The sequence below is a fragment of the Epinephelus lanceolatus genome, chromosome 13 (genome assembly GCF_041903045.1).
Source record: "Epinephelus lanceolatus isolate andai-2023 chromosome 13, ASM4190304v1, whole genome shotgun sequence".
Taxonomy (NCBI): Eukaryota; Metazoa; Chordata; class Actinopteri; order Perciformes; family Serranidae; genus Epinephelus; species Epinephelus lanceolatus.
The window spans coordinates 23,974,606-23,996,275 of record NC_135746.1 but is presented as its reverse complement, the minus strand read 5'-3'; the positions used below and the strand labels follow the sequence as shown (position 1 = coordinate 23,996,275).

The 21,670-nt window shown below is 41.6% G+C and overlaps 1 protein-coding gene across 6 annotated transcripts in view; it reads right to left on the bottom strand.

Annotated features, from left to right (window-relative positions):
• dlgap2b (discs, large (Drosophila) homolog-associated protein 2b) overlaps positions 1 to 14,375 on the bottom strand; it is a 142,979-nt gene extending 128,604 nt beyond the window's left edge. For 4 of the 6 annotated variants that reach the window (XM_078173899.1, XM_033648456.2, XM_033648458.2 and 1 more), the window contains exon 1: positions 14,062 to 14,375. In XM_078173899.1, coding sequence (XP_078030025.1) covers positions 14,062 to 14,197 — 136 coding nt within the window. In that variant the 5' untranslated portion in view covers positions 14,198 to 14,375. Of the gene's footprint in view, positions 1 to 355; positions 449 to 4,191; positions 5,628 to 14,061 lie in introns of those variants that run through there. The other 2 variants (XM_033648461.2, XM_033648459.2) reach the window with 2 other exon arrangements.
• Between the last annotated feature and the right edge of the window lie 7,295 nt (positions 14,376 to 21,670).

The window sequence follows — 21,670 nt, the reverse complement described above, 5'->3', positions numbered from 1 at the left end:
GTCACCGACACTGTTACCAAGAAAAAAACTGTCACTGATTTATTTCCATCATTGAAATCAAGAAGAAGTCTGAGGGGAGACGAGCGGTGTTGTGCAGCTCTGTAGACAGACTGATGCAATAAACTGCCAAGCATTAAATAATTTATGTTTGCAGTTTTAATACTGGGTTCTGTGGTTACCATGTGCCGTAATCACCATCATGAACGAAGGGACAGTGAAAGCCAACAGAAAACAGAGCTTCGTTCTAGCACTGAGAGTTTGACTGTCAGGTGTTTAACTCCATGGATAAGACAACATAAAAGCTATCTTAAAAAATGATTCTGTGGTTTATCACTTCAAATATCACAGAACTCACTGGTATTTCTACTGTTGTCCTGCTCTGCACCCAGCAATGAATCAGCTCGTCACTTAATGGCTGGTTAATCATTCCATCCTGACCTCCAAACCCCTGCAGCAAAACAAAGAGAAAAGATTCCATCAACAGCCAGATGTACTGCAGCTTTAATCCTAAAAACAAACACTGTGTGTGAGTCAAAAGAAGAGGGTCTATAAACAAATTAGCGGTTTTATAAACTGTGTCAAATGACTGATCGCCCACTTGCAAAATAGGACACAAAAAGCAAACGGTGGTGTCTTACAGAGATCTTGAACATGACATCTAAAATGATCTCCAGCATGCAGGGGATATTTCAACACTCTGTTAACCAAACTGAACCGTCATCAAATCCACTGCCAAGTGTCAGCAATGAAGGAGGATGTTAAAAGGAGTTCTAACAATATTCGATCAGTCCCATCTGTTGTTCGGACCATCCGTCTGTTCGCCTGTCCAGCTATTTGGTCCAGATCTTAACAACTACTGGCCAGATTGCCAAATGTGATTTAGATGTTCTTGGTTCTCCTTTGAGAACGACTCACTCAAGATTTTACAGAACACTGCAAAGTAGCTCCAAATGTTCTTGCTAAACTTCCTTTAAATTGACTTTAGATATGAACGGGCTGCAGACGATGAATCTCAATGTTTCTGACCGATTTCTTCCTCTGCTGTTCTCCATTTAGGATATATCATAGTGTAGGCAGGTTCCTGTGAAATTTGGTGAACACATTCTTGTTTCCAAGAAGATAAACCCTTTTAGACATCTTTGGCAATTAGCTAAGCCTAGCATTAAGACTAAAAACAGAGGAAACAGCTAGCCTAGCTTTGTTCAAAGGGGATAACATCTGCCTACCAACAATCTACATCTCCCTGATTAACACATTATATCGTTTACTTACCAGGCTAGCCTTGGAATCATGGACAAGGACTGAAACATTTTCTAAATTGGGCCCTTCATCCACACCTTCTTCAGCATTATCATGTCTTAATGAATGCAATTCAGACTTTTAAGGGACTCCAGTATGCAAAAATACATTTAAATACACCATTTTGAAAATGGCCACTTTTCCCACGCCAAAGCTAGCCTTATATTGGAGCATTAAATCGACCCCCTCCCAGCAAGATAGCATGACATGGTTAGTAGAGGCAGAGGGTACTTGCTGTAGCTCTGGTTGAGGGTGAGAGGCTGTCAGTAAATAGTTTGTTGGTCACAGGGAGACGGAGAGCTGTGTGGGTACATGAGACCTTAAAAAAGAGGGTGGATCACGGGAGTACCACCAGTTGGTCCAGGAGTCTCTCCTCCATGATTGCTGTTTCCAGGCATATTTTAGGATGACTCAGGGGCAGTTTGACACCCTGCTGTCTATCGTCGGGCCGTATAGCTCTGGGTATCCAGCAACCGCTACCACCAGTTTCACCTGCATTTTTTACCAACTGTGAACTTGTGAAGAGAGAGTTTTTCCGCTCTGAGTTGAAGTTTTTTTAACTCGAGGAGCTCAGAGCGATTTGGCAAAAACACCAGGTGCTTAGAGGGCAGAAATGCGTGGTCAAAACTTGACCTTACCAATTTCACAATACCACAGCGGGTGGGGCATCACCTTAGAAGTTAAAATGTGTTCTTAGTCACAAGGTAAAATGTTGTACTTGATCCCATTTAAGGGTCTCTATATGGGTTTCCCCTGGGCCTTGGGCCCGGGTCATCTGTACCCTTTGACCCCCCCTGACGGTGGGCCTGAACTGTACAAAAACCAAAGTGTTGCCAGGCAACAGGCACTCCTGGGAGTTACTGGTCCTAGCAAGAAATAGTCTGGCATATAACCCCCATGTAAATGGTCAAATTGTTTTACATTTCAGTTCCAGCCTTTATGCTAAGCTAAGCTAACTGGCTACTGGCTTCACCTACACATTTACTGTACAGACAGGAGAGTGGTGTCTAATTCCTGGCAAGAAAGAGAACAAGCATATTTCCCAAAATCATGATCTATTCATTTAGCCATCGTAGCAGTGAGCCTCCAGCAAAATTAGTCATTCAGTATGTTGTCTGTTTTGCCCGACATTTCCGTATTGTTGTATGTAATAAACACTGAAGCCTCTAGGGGCTGCTGGCGGGCTTTCCACGCTTTATTCTTGTTGGGGGCTGCAAGCTTTTCGCTGGGAACGGGCTAAATGAGGCGTTTCAGGATGCCAGTGTATCTGCTGGAGAATCAGAGCAGTAAAAAGCCGCCTGGGAGACGCGAGGAGCTCAGACTCTTCTCCCCTGAGATCCCCCTCTGCATCCTAATGCCACACATGACAAATGACCACCTCAGTCACCTTACTACACACGAAAGATGCTTGATTCATTCCACACAGCTGTCCGAGTGTGCCTGTACGCATGCATGTAGGTGTGCCTTTAGCTCACTGTTTGTACAGTGTATTAGGAGATGGAGCATGTTGCAAGGGCAAATGCTGTATGCACAGTCTGCGTGTGCGCCTGCATGTGTCAGGACACAAGGATTAATGCTTCAAGTGATAAAGAGCATCTGTCAACCCTCTGCTGCATATCACAGTACAGTTATAAAAGAACCTGGCGTGCTATCTGATCTGTATGCAAACATGAATGAGTCTGAATGTTCATACAATGTTTTCTACAGCAAAACAGGTTCATGGTGATGTTTCTTCTTCTCTCTTATTTCAGGTCGTACATAACCAACACATTTGTGATTTTTCTGGGCAAAGAAATCTGGGAGCTAAATGGAGCGCAATACACTGTCAAAGGTTTCAGCACACGCACACACACACACACACACAAACACACACACACCCACACACACACACACACACACACATATAAAAGCCCTGAAGCCCTGTCAAACAGCTGAATGCAGGATTTGGATATCGCTGCAGCACCAGCTAGTCTCGATATCTTAGTATAGCAATAAGAAGGGTGTGTGTGTGTGTGTGTGTGTGTGTGTGTGTGTGTGTGTGAGGTGAAAGTGATGAACCCTCATTAGGTCACTTACAGGTTCAGGCTTTGGGGCTTCAGACCCAACCTGTGATTGAGAGATTGAGGGATTCAGAGAGATTGTACTGTTCAGCTGTTGGATAGCAGGTTTCACAGAGTGATGGAGTAAGTTCTCCTACAGCCCCCTCCCAAATCATCCTCCTGTCCCCATCTACCTGCTGCCGTTATCCTTATCTCCCCCTTTGTTCCCTCTCCTTATTTTGAATTCCCTCCATCTATGACTAATAACGCATGAAGACAGGCACATACATTGACAGGAAGAGCATTTTCTCTGCCTCTCTGCAGCCGAACAGAACCGATAAAAATGATTACATAATGATTAACTACTGGTACCAATAAAGAAGGCAGCCTGTCAGTTATTTTGAAGCCAGGGATTGTGCCGACGCTAGTGGCCGAAAGAAGATCGATGGAAAGCTGTTTGGCCACATTGTCAAGATGAAAATCCCCTTGTTGCCCATCGAGAAGCCTGGTTGAGGAGCAGTCCCTCCCACCCTGCTGGATTCTGTTACACACACATACATATGAACACACACACACACACACACACACACACACACACCTGCACGGACCGCTGCGATTGAGGGGGAAAAGAGATGCTTTTCCTCCAAAACTGAAGACATGCATTTTGTCATATCCGACAATGATCTATCTCTATCTATTGCACGGAATACCAATTACCTAATCTGCTGTGCTAACTTCTCATCTACCTGTTAAATTCACACACACACAAGGCAGTAACAGTTCCACAGAAAATGTCTCAAGAAAAAAAGCACCAAAAAAAAAGACAAGAAGCATTTTTCTGGATAAGTCTTACCTTGCAGCGAGTCTATGTTCCGGAGACATTGGAGCACATATGCGGCGCGTCTTCACACGATGACAGGGAAGTGGCGGACAGTCATGCAGAGGTGTTTCACATCTGAGAACGGAGGGGGAAAGCAGGATTTCTCCTCTGTTTTTCTGTTCCTTTCTTGTTATTTTTTTCAAAGCCCTCAGAGGAATGGAGCACTGACAGAGGAGGAAGAGGAGGAGGAAGAGGAGGTGGAGGAGGAGGAGGAGGAGGAGGTGGAGGAGGAGGAGGAGGAGGAGGAGGAGGAGGAGGAGAGGGAAGGCTAAGGAGGGAGCAGTCTGCCGGGCTGGGCTGCTGTGGATCACCTGGAGCAGTGTTGGGCTCCGCATTTACTCCTCCACTGCAGCAGTGCGAGGCAGCGGCGCGAGCTGCATGTTGCTCCCAAAGATCACCGCAAAACAAGGACACGGAGTCTCCATCTGCTGGATTCAGGATTCTGCAGCTCTGTAGCTCCACACGCTCCTATCCCCATCAGCATGCACACTCATGCTGTCCCTCTTCCCCTCTGGGTTTCTATCTGCATCTCTGTCTCTCTGTGTGCCTCTGCCTCACACTCCTTTTCCCTCTCAGGGGGGGTTATAACGTGTCACAAACGTGTTGCCATGTCACTTGGCTCTCACTTTTCCTGCTCTGTGTCCTCGTACTGACTGGTGCATGTGGTCATACGTCTGGTGCTCTTGGTAATAAAACGTCAAGCTCAATAAAGCCTCAGCCAACCTCACGCTCTTCCTGCGATGACATCACTCCTCCGACCGAAAGGGAGGGAGTTGTTTCCTGGTCTTGTCGGGACCCTGATGACGTCACCGAGATCAGACACGTTTTTCAGGCCATGTGCAGGTGTTTAAATGGCATACAGTCCACGGAGAAAGTTGCCGAGAACTGAACAACAGGAAGCATGCCAAAACTGACGGGTCCACTTCACCCGCACCAGATCCAAGCAGATTACGACATGAGACATGGACACATTCCCGTCTCTCAAAGTACTGAGACAACCTCTTATCCAAACTACAGCACTGCAAATTTCACCAATCAGCAGAACAACACTTGGTCTCCAAGTTCATCCGCCCTCACATTCCCCTCACGTCCTGCCTCCTTCACCAGTCTCTTCTCTGTCCTACAGCACAGCAGAGCTTCTAAGGTTGAGAGACAATCTGAGAGAGGAATAAATACAGATTTGGAAAGGATCATATTGATTTTAGGCCCAATGTAAGACTTATTGGTATTCTGAAGGAGTCGAGGTGCTACTCGAGAGAAATATGAGCGCTCCTTCGCTAGATGAAAAAGACTCATCAGCAATAGCTGATGCAAATAGAAAAGAAGGACCACTTGGATAAGGACACTGAAAGACAAAGCTGACACAAAGATGCAAAACCTCGTGTATGTAAGAGCAAAACCTTGATGCCTTGATGCTTTCTGCAACTGTTTCTTACACGTCTTCTGTGCAGGTGAATATTTGGAAAGAGACAAAGGTTTTCAACCCACTCTTGTCTCCTGCTAATTGTTAAACGGTCGTGATCGACAGTCACTATTCGCTGTTCAACCTGGCTTTCTGTTATTCCACTCTGTACGGTTCTGTATGCAGCAAGTCAAAGTGAACTGAAACTGGTCTTCTTTAGGTAGCTGATGACAGTGTATGTTGTTAGATGTTTAACTGTTATTGAGGTGACCCCCTCCAGTTTTTAATTCGTACCAAGCTGCATTTACAAGTTTTAAAGGAGCAGTATGTAAGATTTTAGGAAGGATTTAGTGGCATCTAGTGGTGAGGATTGCAGATTGCAACCAGCTGAAACTTCTCCCATCTGGAAGTCGAATTATTATTATAGTTGTTTAAAAGCAGTGAAAAGACTTAATAAAACAGTTTCATGTTACAAATCAGTGTTTCTCTGGCGCTGTTCGGCTCATCACAGATGGGTCGCAAATCCAGCACCTGCTGTTGTTGGCCAAACTTTTTTATTAAAAAATGTTTTTTACTTGGAGCCGAATTATCAACAGAAATCTATTCCCTTGCGAAACACACCAACCAGGTGGTTTACATTGGTAAAAACACAGAATAGAGCAGTTTCACTTTAAAAATCAGTGTTTTTCCAATGCTGTTTGGCTCATCATGGAGGGGTAGACGCCAAAGCACAAATGGCCCGATCTAGAACCAGTGTTTGGTTTGTCTGTTCCAGGCTACTGTAGAAACATGGCTGTGCAACATGGTGGACTCTGTAGACAAAGACGAGGTGATTATACACTTAAGAAAAACTACTTATTATATTACTGTATATTCCATTGCTCCCAATATATCCTCATTAATCCAACACACTGGACCTTTAAAATAAGCTGCCTTTTTTTTTTTACAAGACCTCCACTCCCATTCTCGAAACTGCCCAGTCTCAAATGAAACCAAAATGAAAATATATATGTATATATCACTGTCTCAGTTTGCCAAAACACTGTGGACACAAAGATCAAAATTAGCTAAACTTATTTCACCTATTAGTAATCATGAATGAGACAGTAAGGACAACACAAGAGCTGCAACTGTACTGAAATTATCATGAAAGTTGACATATAACTGTAAAAGAGATTATATATTTAATTAATTTTAGTGAGGACATTTCCACAGCAGAGAGACACAAAACAATCTTTGATTACTGTGCTTTTAGTCCCAACAAATTTACCCTTCCACTGCTGCTTGCATAAACTGTTGAGCAGCATGAGAAAGCCCACTGAGTAAATACATTTTCCCAACACAGCACAGAGTCTGTTGTGGATTCTGAAATGGCCAGTTTTTGAAATTCACCAGTAGGTATGTCATAGCAGCGTTTCGTTATGTTATCAAGTCAACAGTCCCACCTAGTGGTGCAACACTGATCTGAAGCCCTCCAGGAAATTTTTAAAGATTTACACATTTGTGCTATAATCCTGTTTTAGAATAAAAACGACAGAAACAACAGAAATTATATCAGCTCATCATGCTCATTTTTAAAGCTTGAACTCATGCAATAAAAGTCATAAACAGCATCACTGCTCCTGCTTGCTTTATACTCCTTAAAATGATCCAGTCCACGCAGTAATTAACACTCTGCCTCAACCTTGAGAAAATGATGAGCAAGGTATGATCAAGAGCAAGTTCTGCGGATGGCTGATAAAGAAGAAAAAAACTCAGAACAATTCTTTAGGTTATGCACATCAAACAAGCAGAGATGTTCCCGTATCCACATTCACTTCATCTGGAGCCTTTGTGCTGACAAAGCCTGTAAAAGCACAGTAGGACCCTACACACGTTTAACTTGCAGATAATCTCTGATGTGTGGTTGGGCTGAAACTCCGCTGTCAGCTCATTTGTAAGGCTTAAAAGACATTTTCAGAGTGCGATTAACACATATATGATCATTATTTGAGCAACTGCTGTCAAACTTGAGATCCTGCGGTGGTTATCTAAGGATGCCGTTATAATTTAGAACGACACTGCAGCTCTACAGACCCAAGGTAACAATTAGTGTCGGGCTAAATGTGCAAAACGTCCCTGAGATATTAATAAGCAGAACAAAAAGGTAAAGCTTCAGTGTAAAAATAGCCAAACCTGACCTCAAAATGTTTGTTCATCTGTGAATTATACACCAACAAACATGTCCCCAGCTACAAGCAAATTCTGTTCTCATGTCGGGGAGTGTCTTGAGAATACTTGTTTGTCAGTTTGTGGTATTTATAACAAAGAAATTAAAATTCCCCAAATTTAACATTACTCTCTTCATGATTGGTGTTGGCCTTTGGCTTCAAAAGCATCACAGTGATAGTGATAGTATTTGAGGTTTGTGCTGATGTGAGCCAGCATTTGATCATCTAGGATGCCCAAAAATGCCAAGAGAAAGGCAGCGGACCCCTGCAGTGCTTTTTCCTTGGATGGTTCTCAGTGCTCTGACCTCTGCTGAGGGAAGGAGTCGTGCAGAGTTTACCTAATTAACGACTATCTCCTTTATGCTCCATGCCCAAATTCTTCTTGCATCAGAACAGCTAACACCTCCACCACACAAGGCTAATTTGCTTTCTCCACCTGTCTGGAAATGATAGAGAAAAATCTCACCTGTCAGATCACATTTAACATGAACTTACACAGTGCACAGAGAGGAAAGCGGGAATTGATCTTCGTCTTGGTAAGAGGACAGTGCTAAGTACCAGGCTTATCTAAAGGCCTGTTGAATTTCAATGTGATATAAAGCTGCATTAATCAGTGTTTTTATATTAATAATAGATGAAAAGACTGTGTATGTAAAAGGTGTCGCTGATAGTGACAAACCCATGGAGGGGGCAGGGTTTAGGACCAACACGTTCGCATTCCAACTCATCAAATACTGGCGTATTGTCAGTGGATCTACACTTCTAAAAATGACATGCTAGGCATGATCCTGCGTCTTTTTCGGACTTTCAGGGAGGGCTTGTCAATTCACGCTTGTTACATGCATTGTGTATTTTCAAATAATACAGGAAATGTAAAGTTTCTACTTGTTTTATACATACAGTCTTTTTCAAAATAAATGTACAATGAGCCTTTGTGCTCCACTGTCTCTCAGAATAACTCATACCGCAGCGGTGCCTGGACAGTGTGACGTGTGTGGTTGTGCTGCTGCCGTGGTCCTGCCAGATGCCTCCTGCTGCTGCTGCCATCATTAGTCATTAGTCATACTTCTACTGTTATTATACACATATGACTATTGTCACACATGTATACTGCCAGATATTAATACATACTTTCAACATATTGTACCACAGTAGCCAGAACTATAACTATAATATTATTACTTTCATTAATGTTGTTGTAAGCTACTGTTATTACCTGCATCTCTCTCTCTGTCTCTCTCTCTGTCTCATTGTGTCATACGGATTACTGTTAATTTATTATGCTGATCTGTTCTGTACGACATCTATTGCACGTCTGTCCGTCCTGGAAGAGGGATCCCTCCTCAGTTGCTCTTCCTGAGGTTTCTACCGTTTTTTTCCCCGTTAAAGGGTTTTTTTTGGGGAGTTTTTCCTTATCCGCTGCGAGGGTCATAAGGACAGAGGGATGTTGTATGCTGTAAAGCCCTGTGAGGCAAATTGTGATTTGTGATATTGGGCTTTATAAATAAAATTGATTGATTGATTGAATTGAGGTAGGTATTTCCTTAAGTTTCGGTAATAAAAGTCCCTGGTTGGGTTTAGAAAAAACACAATTGGCTTAAAATTCACAAAAAATGGGAAACAAACAGCGGGTTCCTGGGTAAAAGTCTAGTGTTTGTGTGACCTATCCACCAACCCTCCTGCCCTCACTTTACAGACTTTCTTGCTCTTTATATTACAGTAGTTTTCCGTGGTGTTACAAACTGCCGAGTGAGTACCATACTGCTGCGAAGAGTGCCTCTGTCCATCCATGTCTGACGCCGACATCGACTGACAAAGCAGCGGTATTCTGACAAGGTGAGTTGTTGCTGCCTCTAAAACTGGCTTGCACGGTGTGTATACTACTGCAGTGAAGGGTGTCTGTCTGCATTGATGTCTTGACATTGACATCACTGACAAAGCGGTGGTATTTTACGAGTTGGGAGTGAGAGTGGGCTGTTATGACCGATACTGTAGCCAGCCACCAGCAGACAATCAAGATGTTTGGCTTCAGTTTTGGGGAGCTGTCCTGACGTCCATCTTTATTATACAGTTGATGGTTCTGATTCACCGCTCTTTTCATTGTAGTTCACAGCGTCAGTAGGTTCACAGTGACGAAGGTCTGATATGCTGAAACCTATTGCAAGTCGGAAGTCTATAATTAGAAGTCAGTGTTCGTGAATTCCAACCAAAATGCATCCCAGTGCATCAGCTTGGGAAAATAACAGCAAACAGAAGTTTGCATGTGAGGTCTCTGAACTTTACAAGCAACTACAATGTTGTAGAAGATATAGAATAAAATATAACATACCACAGCTCAAAATGGTGTAAACAGGTTCTGGGCATAATAGTCTGAACCACCACAGCCAGTAACATCAAGTTGTAGAACATGGATGAATGAATGAATGAATAATGGATGAACTGAAGGGAGAGGGCAGCAACAACATTATTACAGCATGTTCACAACACAAACACTACATAAATTAAAATAATTTATCAACATTCTGTTCAGTTTGCTGTGTGAGCTGCCATCTTGCTATTAAATAAGGTATGTTTATGTCGGCAAAGTCAAGCTAGATGGATCCTGCCACAGTTTCTGACTTAAGTTACCGTTACATTGCACTTTTCCTTTTCTGAGATTGTTTTGGGGTTGTTGTTTTTTTTTTTTTTTCAACTTTCAAATACAGTGGATTGCAGCAATAGACCCACTGCACACTTGTTGCACAACACCAAACAGCAGACAAAGTTAGCAACTATCTGATCAACAGAGTAGAGAATTTACCAACTAAGGAGCCATATGTTTCTCTCTGGAGTTGTTGGAGAAAAAAAAACTGAAGGAGCTAAAAGAAGAGTAAATATGTGACTTACATTCATCATGTGGACACAAACACTACAGTAAAGGAATTCAGATGTTTCTCTGTGTTTGCTGGGTGTGTAAATAAGAAACTGTCTGCCATGTTCACCATAGTAATGTTATGAGGTGATAATACGTCAACATTATGTTTACTGCTTGTGCTGCCCCCAAGTGGCCAAAAAAATGAATGCAGGTTTAAGTTTAAGTTTGAAACTCATCTAAAGAATACAGCATTATTCTATATTTTACTTTTTGTCGACAAATCCCTTGAAAAGACCTTTTGACATCCCCAGCCTGTCAGCTGGCCAGCTTTCAGTCCCAAACCCACTGGCACCTCCTGAAGAGGTCAATTTTTATAATAGGTCACAAATATATATTTTTGTTTTTAAAGGGTTATATTATTTCCTAAAACAGCTGGGCACTGTACTGTGTAGCAAAAGTACTCAAAAAGGAGTAAATTGTGCATCTGTTAGGAACTTTTTTCTGCTGCGGATTAACACACATTTAGTTCGCCTCTGATGTTGTCCTTCATGTATTTCTTGTGTCTCGATGCCTGCTGCAGATGAAATTTCCTTCGGGATAATAATAAAGTTGAAGTCATATCACTAAAGTTCATACAATAGTTTTATGTATATCTTTAAGAGTGAATTATTCTTTGACTAGGCTCAAGTTATGTTCGTCTTTGATATTATTGTCTCGTATGCTAGGTATATCATTCAGCATTCAGCATTGTCCATGACTTCAAGGTTCCGGTTTTCCAATGCTGTTTGGCTCATTGTGTCTGGTCCCCTGTACAAGACTAAACTGGTTTGACTTCATGCACACTGACTGAACTGGCATTGAGGCCGAATGAAGGAGATCAAAGTTTAGTAGAGGTCGAAGTGGGGAAGTAAGGTGTATGTTGCCAATATGGTAACATTTTGAATTTGATGTAGACCAAAGAGTTGTCCTCGCTGGCTGCAAGCGATGCGGCGCATCATTCTGGGCTGAACTTTTGTCAGGCCGCTGTTTCTATTTATTCCTGTCTCTCACCTTGAAAGTGCCACAGTGGAAAGGAATGTCTGATTTAGAAGGTTAAAATGAGGTTTTATCTATAGCATACCTCCTCTTTCACTATAAAAAAAAAAACAAAATAAGGTAGCAGCTGGCTGAAGGGAGATCACCAGGGAGCTTAAAGTTTCAACACAACTCCAAAATCTTAAACAAAAATAGAGATGCACTGTTGTGGCAATGATCCAAAAAACAAAGGAAACACTGGCACAGATAAATTTATTTATTTAATGTGGGCAAAATGAACAGAAATGGAAGCATTTCAGCTACGGAGCCTGATGACGCTGATGATGGATTTGTAGCCGAAACATGTCTGTTTCTGTTTATTTTGTCCACATTAAATAGGTAAATTTATCTATGAGTGTCATCGATAAAAACAACCTGCTAATGGCTATATTGTACATAATTTCCAGTAAATATCACAATATAAAATGTGTGTTTTTGGTTTACAAAGTTCAAACAAGAGAAAATAGCCAGTACTCCTCCATCATTTACGCAGTAACATCTCCAGTATGATCTCGAGCACACAGCTGATAGGTATGTGGTGTGTTTATATGACGTAGCAGAAGTGTTTATTCATTTTATTCAATGTGGACTGAGACCTTTAATGAAGCTTGGTGCAACAGATAGTGAGACGCTCGTTTGCTATTCCACTCAGTCACACTCACTAACAACCCAAACTAAACTGACACACGTGAGTTGAAGCCCGAATCTGGCCTGTTCAATATCTTCACATGAAATACTGAGCCCGAGCCCGACCAAGGCCAACCTCCCCAAAAAGCACTAGTAGGCTTCTAACATCCGGGACACACTGGCTGTGTGACGGCGCAAGCCACACGCATTTCCAGTGGAAAGTGGACCAGCTCGGTGGATCACAGACTCTGCACGGCATGGAGTCTCAGGAGAGGAAGCTTCTAGCAGAGTGCTTAGTTTTTAATCTTTTTTTATTTATTTATTTTAAAAATAATGGTAACTTTTTTTTCACACAGCCTGAGCCCTACCCAACCCGGCCAATCAGCGTAAATTTTTGGCCCAAACGTGGTCCAACCTGTTGGGTTTTTGAGACCTGGCAGAGTTGGGTTGAGATTGAGAACTCTACTGCTGAGTCAAGTGCAACATCTAGTGGTAAAATTAGATATACAGGTATGATGGCCTAAACTGGTGTGAAATTTTTTTTATTTATTTATTTTACTACTGGATATATTACACAGGTCTAAATGGTCTAAGTGGTTTATGAACTTGAAACATGGTAAAAAGTCGCCTTTTGCAGAGCCTGTGTTTTTGATAATGAAGGAACGTGTCACACAATCCAGTAGTGTGGCTCACTGATGGGTTTCTAATCATTTCTGGTCAAAAATGGAGGTCTATGGCACATAGCAGTAAGGTGTTTCACAGTTTGGCTATAAAGGCAAAACTTAAAACGACAAATCTGCTCTTTTAATGTGATTTTTACAATCTGAAAACTGGAGAGTATCACCAGACTTATCCTTTATAGTGTGTGGGTAAAGTTTATACTATTACAAACACCAACTACACCAGTCCACAATGGTCCAGTCATACTAGTGAAAACTGCCAACATAACACCATCATTCTTTCAGACTCTACTACTATAATCCATTATAATAAATGTTAAAAAAGAGGTGGATGAAGCTGCCTATTAAACTTAAATGACATCTCCTTATTATGTTTGACTTAGTCACCCCTCCCACCTCTTACCTGAGTCCTTCTCAAAGAAAAGACAGCAGTGAGTCTGTAGTAGCCATGGTAACACCTGTGACAGATGAAAAGATGGATGACAGATATAGTACAATACAGCTGAGTCACTCCAGGCACACACACACACACACACACATACACTGACTGAATGGAGGGGAACAGCACAATGGGAACGTGTGGGCATTCACAGACACCAGAAACTTGACGGAGAAGCTGTGGGTCCCCTCCATCCATTCACAGTGGCTTCAATGGCACCTCCACCCCTCCCTCCACCTCCACCTCCAAACACATGTATCACAACATCTCACCCACACGTCATGCATCATTCAGCTATTGATTGATCGGTACAGGAAACACCCCGACGTGTGTGAAATAATCATTTAGTGACTCATCCATGCGCCGCACAACTTTCTCACATTTACACTTTGAGTGTGAGCAGGTGCGACACACACGGCTTCACCTGGTCAAGAAAAAAAAGGACCTCCATCTCCATCAGACCTCATGTAGGTGCACTTGACAGTCAATAACAACAACAGGCTTCGCTGCAGACTCGGATCATGCACAAACACGACGCCGTGCACGCTTCTTCCTACCTTTTTCAGCGCTGACATCTTCCTCCTCAGAGAAGGTCACTTCTTCCTCGATAGTAAACGGGCGGTAAATAGGTGAGAGGCGATCATGTCTCCTGGTATCCGTGAAAAGCTTCATTGCCCTGTTTGTTAGAAACATCTGCAGCAGAGCGGCCGTAGTTTCCCATGATGACGGCGGCTTGGATGTGTTTTCTTGTCCGACGCAAGTCCTGATGCAGCGGCAGACTTCATTCTCTGGAGATGAATTACAATGTACTGATGTTGTTGTGGTCACTGATGGCACAGCTCCGCTTATGAAGGCAGCCAATACCAGACGCCATTTTTCTACAAAGTCTGCACCTACAGTAGCCTACATGTACTGATATAATAATAACAATAATAATAAACAGATATAACGTTACACATAACTTTAACAGCCCAACATAAACATAAACATAAAGTATTAAAAAGTAAAAGCTTTCATTTTCATAGATGCCACTTTACATTAAATGAGAATAATGGACATAATGCAAAGTTAAATTCAGAAATAACAGTAATGTGTATGTCAATTATGGTGAATAGCCTAATAATAAACGTGGCTCTTGCAATAAAAAATAAAAAGTTCCTTATCTAGTTTATAAAAGCTGTAAATCAAATAGAAATATTACATTACTGCACGTTTATTAGCTTACTTCAGACATAAACATGGGTTAACCTTAAAAAACAAATATAATTAACACAATTTTCCTATCCTCAACTCTGTCAGTTTTCTAAAATTTCCTTATTATTTAATATTGATGATAATAACTTTATATTGTACTTTCACTTGACAAAGCTACAACGTGCTTCACAGTAACACAAGGAATAAAATAAATTAGTAACCTCCACAGTGTAAAAGATAATAATTTACAATTATTTAAAGCTACTCTTCTTGCATTTCACACAGTACTTAGAAAAAAATTTGAACATCCACAACTCCTGCCTCCCTCCAAAGTCCCATCCCCCCTCCTCCTGGACTCCACCTCCCACCTACTACTCCATTACGTCCTCATTACGTCTATTGGCAAGGTAACGGAAGATACACGGAAGAGGAGACCGAGTGTAACGTTACAACCAAAACAGTCAAACGCAACCCCGGAGTTTTAAAACTCAACCGGAGTCAGTGATGACTGATGAGTTTTAGAATAAGGTTACAGTGCTAACATTAGATAGTAGCGTTAACGTTACTAGTAAGTGGAAAGGCACAGGGAAGATAATGTTAACGTTTCAGAGGTTACGCAAGTGGTTACATCAGTCGGGGGATCGTGGGGAAGACAGACAGCATTCAGTCTGAATGCAATGATTGGTCGGAGTTTTCTTAGAACCATATGAGAATGGTATAATTATGAGTTTTTATCTCTGGTGGAATTCACTTACATTTTAGTGTGCCATCAGCTTATTAATAGCATTTTAACCTAAACAAAGAAAAGCATAAAAGTGTCGCTTTAAGAGAGAGCCATACTTAAAATAGCTAGTTAAGCTAACTGGCTAAAGCTCCATAGTTAATGCACAGTTATGAGATGTATTTTCATCCCTTAATCTCACTCTTGGAAAGAAAGCAATATTCGTTGGGCGGCACTGTGATATAGTGGTTAGCACTGTCACCTCTCAGCGAGAGGGTTCCTGGTTCGATCCTGGGAGGCAGCCTTTCTGTGTGGAGTTTGCGTGTTCTCCCCATGTCAGCGTGGGTTTTCTCTGGGTACTCCGGCTTCCTCCCACAGTCCAAAGACATGCAGGTTAATTGGTGACTCTAAATTGTCCGTAGGTGTGAATGTGAGTGTGAATGGTTGTCTGTGTCTATGTGTCAGCCCTGTGATAGTCTGGTGACCTGTCCAGGGTGTACCCTGTCAGCTGGATAGGCTCCAGCCCCCAACAGGATAAGGGGTAACGGAAATGAATGAATGAGTAATATTCTTTATTTATAAAGCACGTTAGTGTATAAAAAATGATGAAATAAAAGCACGTTAGTGTATAAAAAATGATGAAATAAAAGATTGTTTAAATTAACTTAAAACTTGTGTAAAATCAGGAAAGGCTCTCCAATAAAAGTATGTTTTAAGATGGGACTTAAAAGAGATCACTGACTCGGCTGACCTGATTTCCCTAGGCAGATCGTTCCCTGACAGCAAACTCTCTGTCCCCTTTAGTTTTCAGCAGGGCTTCTGGAACAGATTGCCCGAGGACCTCAAAGAGCTGGAAAAGAGAGCATGAAGAATCTTAAAAGTAATCTGTAAAATCTTTTAAGTATATTCCGAAATATACTGGGAGCCGGCGTAAAGAGGCTAAAACTGGAGTGATGTGATCACGTCTCCTGGGACTGGTTAAAAGCCCTCCAGCTGAATTCTGTACAGTCTGAGGCGATTAATAGCTTTATGGTCCAGGTAAGGAAAGAGGCTGTTGCAGTAATCCAGACATGATGACATAAAGGCGTGTAAAATTGTCCCAGTGTCTTTAGAAGTTCAAATGGATGGTATTTTTGAAATATTTCTAAGATGATAAAAAAACATGTTTGCACATCAAAATATTAAACTATTTCTGAGAAGAGAGCCTTTCTGTATTTTCATATTGTGTTATATCAACTGAAGTACAAGGCCAACGTTATTCTGCATTTTTTCTTATTGTCAACTAAATTAAAGACCAAGCTCAGCATTCATTTGTCTCTGAATACTTTATGACTTTAGTTATATCTATCATGAAAGGGTTCAGCTAAGCAAGGCCAACCTCATCATATACTTTGTTATGGCACCTAGGACTTCTGAAAAAGACTGACATTTATATTTTTTAATGTTTTATGTGGGATGTGTGGCAGAACTTAAAAGTCAAGTATGTAGGATTTGGGGACCTCTATTGGCAGAAATGGTATTTAATATCCAAAACTATGGTTCCATTAGTTTATAGTAACCTGAAACAAAGGACTGTTGTGTTTTTGTTTTCTTAAAATGAGCCGTTTATCTAGATATGGAGTGAGTCCTCTATCACTGAGTCCTGAACAGACAAACCAAACACTGGCTCTAGATAGGGCCATTTGTGTTTTCCACCCTAGTTCTCTTCCATCTCTTTCACGCTTGGCACTTCAACACATTCTCACTCCGATCTCGTCACATATAGACGTTTGGTCATGGACTTTCCACGTCCAGATGCATGTGAAAGGTACCCTGGGTGAGTTGGTAGTTGATGTTCTGGGACTCTGTGTCAACATGTCACATGCATTTGACTATTCTTTTCTCCAAGTAACACATGTGGTTGGGCTTAGGAAAGAAGAACAGGGTTTGGCTTTAGAATCTACATCACCACTCTCCCTGGTGAAAGTCAGTGTTTGTTGGACCCATCCACCACCTGTCCCCCCCGCCATACTCGGGCTTTTGCTGCCTTAACTTTTGTTCTTGTCCCGCTGTGTTTCCCCCTGATGCCACTTAGCGCCGTTAAACTGTTACGGCGACTGGCTGTTTCATGCCAACATTAAAGGACGACTTTTTTCATCAGCGTCTGACTTCACAAGTCACTGCCAAAGCACTGGATTTTGAGGACTTCGGAGTGAGACCAGGCGCGACACACTGGATTTGCAGTTCTGCAGCTTCACTACTAGATGCCACTAAATCCTATAAACTGGACCTTTAAGATGGGATTTTAAGATACTGGATACTGACTTTACTTGTGTGATTAAAATAACTGAATTTTTTACTTACTAAAATAACTTTCATTATTTAAAGGATGTTCTTTAACAACTGCTCTTGAAGTGCCCTTGGGCAAGGCACTTAACTCCAGCAGAGCTTCATGACAGGCCAGTGTTGGTCGAGTGCTGTGTCACTGGGCAGCTCCTGGGGGGTTTATTGTCAGCAGTGTGCCAGCAAAGCACAAGCTCAGCATATATTTCTTTTAAAAGAGTCCTATAATTGACATCCAGGAGGAAAGTTACACCTAAACTGCACCTCTACAACCTGCCTCCTCCTACACACTCATCTACTGTACCTCTCTGTTTGTCTCCAAATGTAAGACATCAGCCTGCAGTAAATTCATCCTCCTCCTCAATCATGGTAACTCTAAACAAATGTTTTTGTGAAGGCTTCTATAGGGAAATTTGCAGAAAATGAAACTAGTTTTGTTTTAAAGTGCCCTTAGCTATGGAGACAGTGTTTATGGTAATGAAAGTGAGTGGGATTACTGTGAAGAACATTGTGAGATTGATTTGTGATGCTACCAAACTGATTTTTGCAGTGTGGTGTGCAGCAGAGGTCACCGAGAAATCATGTGGGTGCAGAGCATAAAACAGCCAGAAGCAGAGAACTGCCTGCATCTCTTAACCTTTGCTCACACTGCAGAGATGAATAGATTTTACACAGTGCAAATCAATCTGCACTTATAACATCACCTAACAATGATAACATAACCTTGGCAACAAGATAACACACACACACACACACACACATACAGAGTGTTCACTGCTCAGTCAAAAAGTCTCTGAGTAGACTTAAGTTAAATGGAAGGAAAATAATCTGTCTGGAAGAAACAAAATCAGAAGTCTGAGACACTGCAGTGTGTGCTGACAATCCCCAAAACACTGTGATTGTGCATGTAGCCTACAAATCAAGTGTTCATTTAAAAGTTTCAATAAAAGTTATTGTTCTATGTGAATTGCTTAATGGTTACTTTATTTTACAGATATAATTAATTTCACATTTAATTTATTTGACTCAGGACCATATCACACGGTATGGAATACAAACATCCATCCATCCATTTCCATCTGCTTATTCAAGGCTGGGTCGCAGGGGCAGCAGGCCAAGCAAAGCACCCCAGACGTCCCTCTCCCCAGCAACGCTTTCCAGACCCCAAGGCGGTCCCAGGACTGATGAGATATGTAATCCCTCCAGCGTGTTCTGGGTCTGCCCCGGGGCCTCCTACCAGTGGGATGTGCCCGAAACACCTCTAACGGGAGGCACCCAGGAGGCATCCTGATCAAATTCCCGAACCACCTCAACTGACCCGTTTTAACGCGAAGGAGCAGCGGCTCTACTCCGAGCTCCCTCATAATGTCCAAGCTCCTTACCCTATCTCTAAGGCTGAGCCCAGCCACCCCACAAAAGTGGTTGTATCCACAATCTCATTCTTTCGGTCATTACCTAGGGCTCATGACCATAGGTGAGTGCTGGGACGTAGGTGGTCCGATGCAGCGCACACATCACTGCAGAAGTCGCACCAAAATGCCGATCCATCTCACGCTCCATTCTACCCTCACTTGTGAACAAGACCCCGAGATACTTGAACTCCCTCACTTGAGGCAGTAACTCTCTCTAAACCCGAAGAGGGCAAGCCAACAGTTTCTGACAAGAACCATGGCCTCAGATTTGAAGGTGCTGACTCTCATCCCAACCTCATCGTCTGCATTACATACAATAACAAAACATTGGCACATGGTGTGGATAAAGTCCAACCAAGGTTACTTAAAAAAAAGGAAGGACATTCTTTAAAAAGCACCTAGTTTACAAATTTATTTTGACTTATCTGATTGCAATAACATTTAATTTAAACATAGATGCTCGGTTTTAAATAATAATTTGGCAAATACCTTTCTCTGTAAGTCACTAAGCATACATTCTGACAATGAAACAAAATGTGATACTCATCTCCCACATGATTATCATCACAGAGGCTGCAGATCCTCTGGTTTCTATCCAGCCCTTTAACTTAAGGTATTCTGGTGTTATTTAATCTAAAATTACGAACAGCCTGTCTGTTCTTTTGGTTGTTCAGTTTCAACATATCATATGATGTCATACCTCTTAGCTCACTTTACCACTTTTGTATGAACTAATCTTCTTTTCTTGATCTTGAAACAGACTTAAGAATAATTCTTGATGTCACTGCCAGTTTCATTATACCTGTCAGGACTGATTTTGGTCACTTGAGGGCGCCAGAAACAGTGGTCTTTACTGTGCTCTGTCCATGGTGCTGAAACAGTCCAGACTATCTGTTTATTTTTTTCTCTAACAAACACATACATAACTTGGTTAGATTTTTACGCCACTACATAATGGAAGCCAATGTTGTACATTGTACTCCACTATATTTGTTTTCTTTTTTACTCATCATTTTTATTGATTTGTCCACAGAATGCAGTACATTCTCACATAGAAAAAGATCCCATCTAGTCCATCATAACATTTCCAGTTTTTTGTTCAGCCATATTAGCTGTATTTCCTCTCTGAAGTCCTGAAGCAACGAATATTGAACCCAGAACTCCAGCAGCATGTGTTATGTAAAAGTAAAAACTGGTCAAGTCTGAGTCAAACAACCTACCAAACCACCATATGTCCCAAGTGCAGTACAAGAAGACCTCACAAAGAACAGAATGTAAACCATCCCAGAAAGACTGTATTTTCATGCAGCTCCACAAAATGTGTGTGGTTATCCAGCATGCCTGCTGAATCTTTGTTTGTTTACGTTTAATACTAGGTGTGATAAAATACCCAATCTGGTTCTTCCAAATAATCTCTCTCCACTCCTGTGATTGTGTCGTGTTCAGGTGAAATGTTCCCTTCTGGGATTTCCTCACCCAGTTCTTTTTCCTATCTGGTTCCCTATATTTATTTTGAAGTTTAGGTTGCCTTGCAATTTCAATTTATACAAACCCAACTAATAATTTATGATGTATTTTTATAGATTAAGCCGCCCAGCAGTATTTAAAGCAATTGAAATCAGCTCCACCGTCACCAGCTACAATGTTAAAGCAATGCTTACACATTATTCTGTGATCGTTCATTCTGTACAATGAGTGCCTTTACTTAAGTAGTTTCAGTATATGAATTACTACTTTAAGTGAAAAATTTAAGTACTTTAAGTGAAAAATCTGAGTTCTTCTTCCACCACTGCATATAGTCCTAGATAAAGTCATTTTCACTGCATCAATTTAATTTGTATTTGATTCAGCTTGACGTAACCAAGACCTCATCTGATGTTTTCCTGCTTCCTTGGCAATATGCAGCATACTTACTGACTCTTTTTCATCTGATGACTCATCCAGCAGTTTTGCTAACACGACTGTGCTGTCTTCAACGTCTGCTAAGAAAATAAACCAAAAGACAAAAAAGGAAAATATGGCTTGAGAGATAGTTTTCTATATATATATATATTTCACTTGTTTTCTTCACATTAGTGCCTTTGGACTGGTGTCCTGTCAGTCTTATCCGTGTAGCCCAGCACCAGGTTACAGCCGTAATGTGGATACATGCCTCGTAATGTTGACTGTACTCAACTATTTATACAGTTGATTCACACCGAAGCCTTTGTCTCTATTGTGTGTTTTGATTGTTTTAAAATTTGGCATCATTACAACAAGAATCTGCTTACAATAAGGTCGAGGTTGAGTTTTTTTGAACGTACCCCTTTTGGCAGTCTAAGCACCCAGCACATTCTCATTCCAACCTCGTCGCATATTGACGTTTGGTCATGGACTTTCCATGTCCACATATGACATGCAGGGTGTTATTTGTTGATGTTCTGGGACACCGTGTCAAGTCCTGCCTGTTACATGCATTGTCTTCTTTCAAAATACACCTCCGTTTTCACAGGAAATTTAAGGTTCGCATCATGGGTG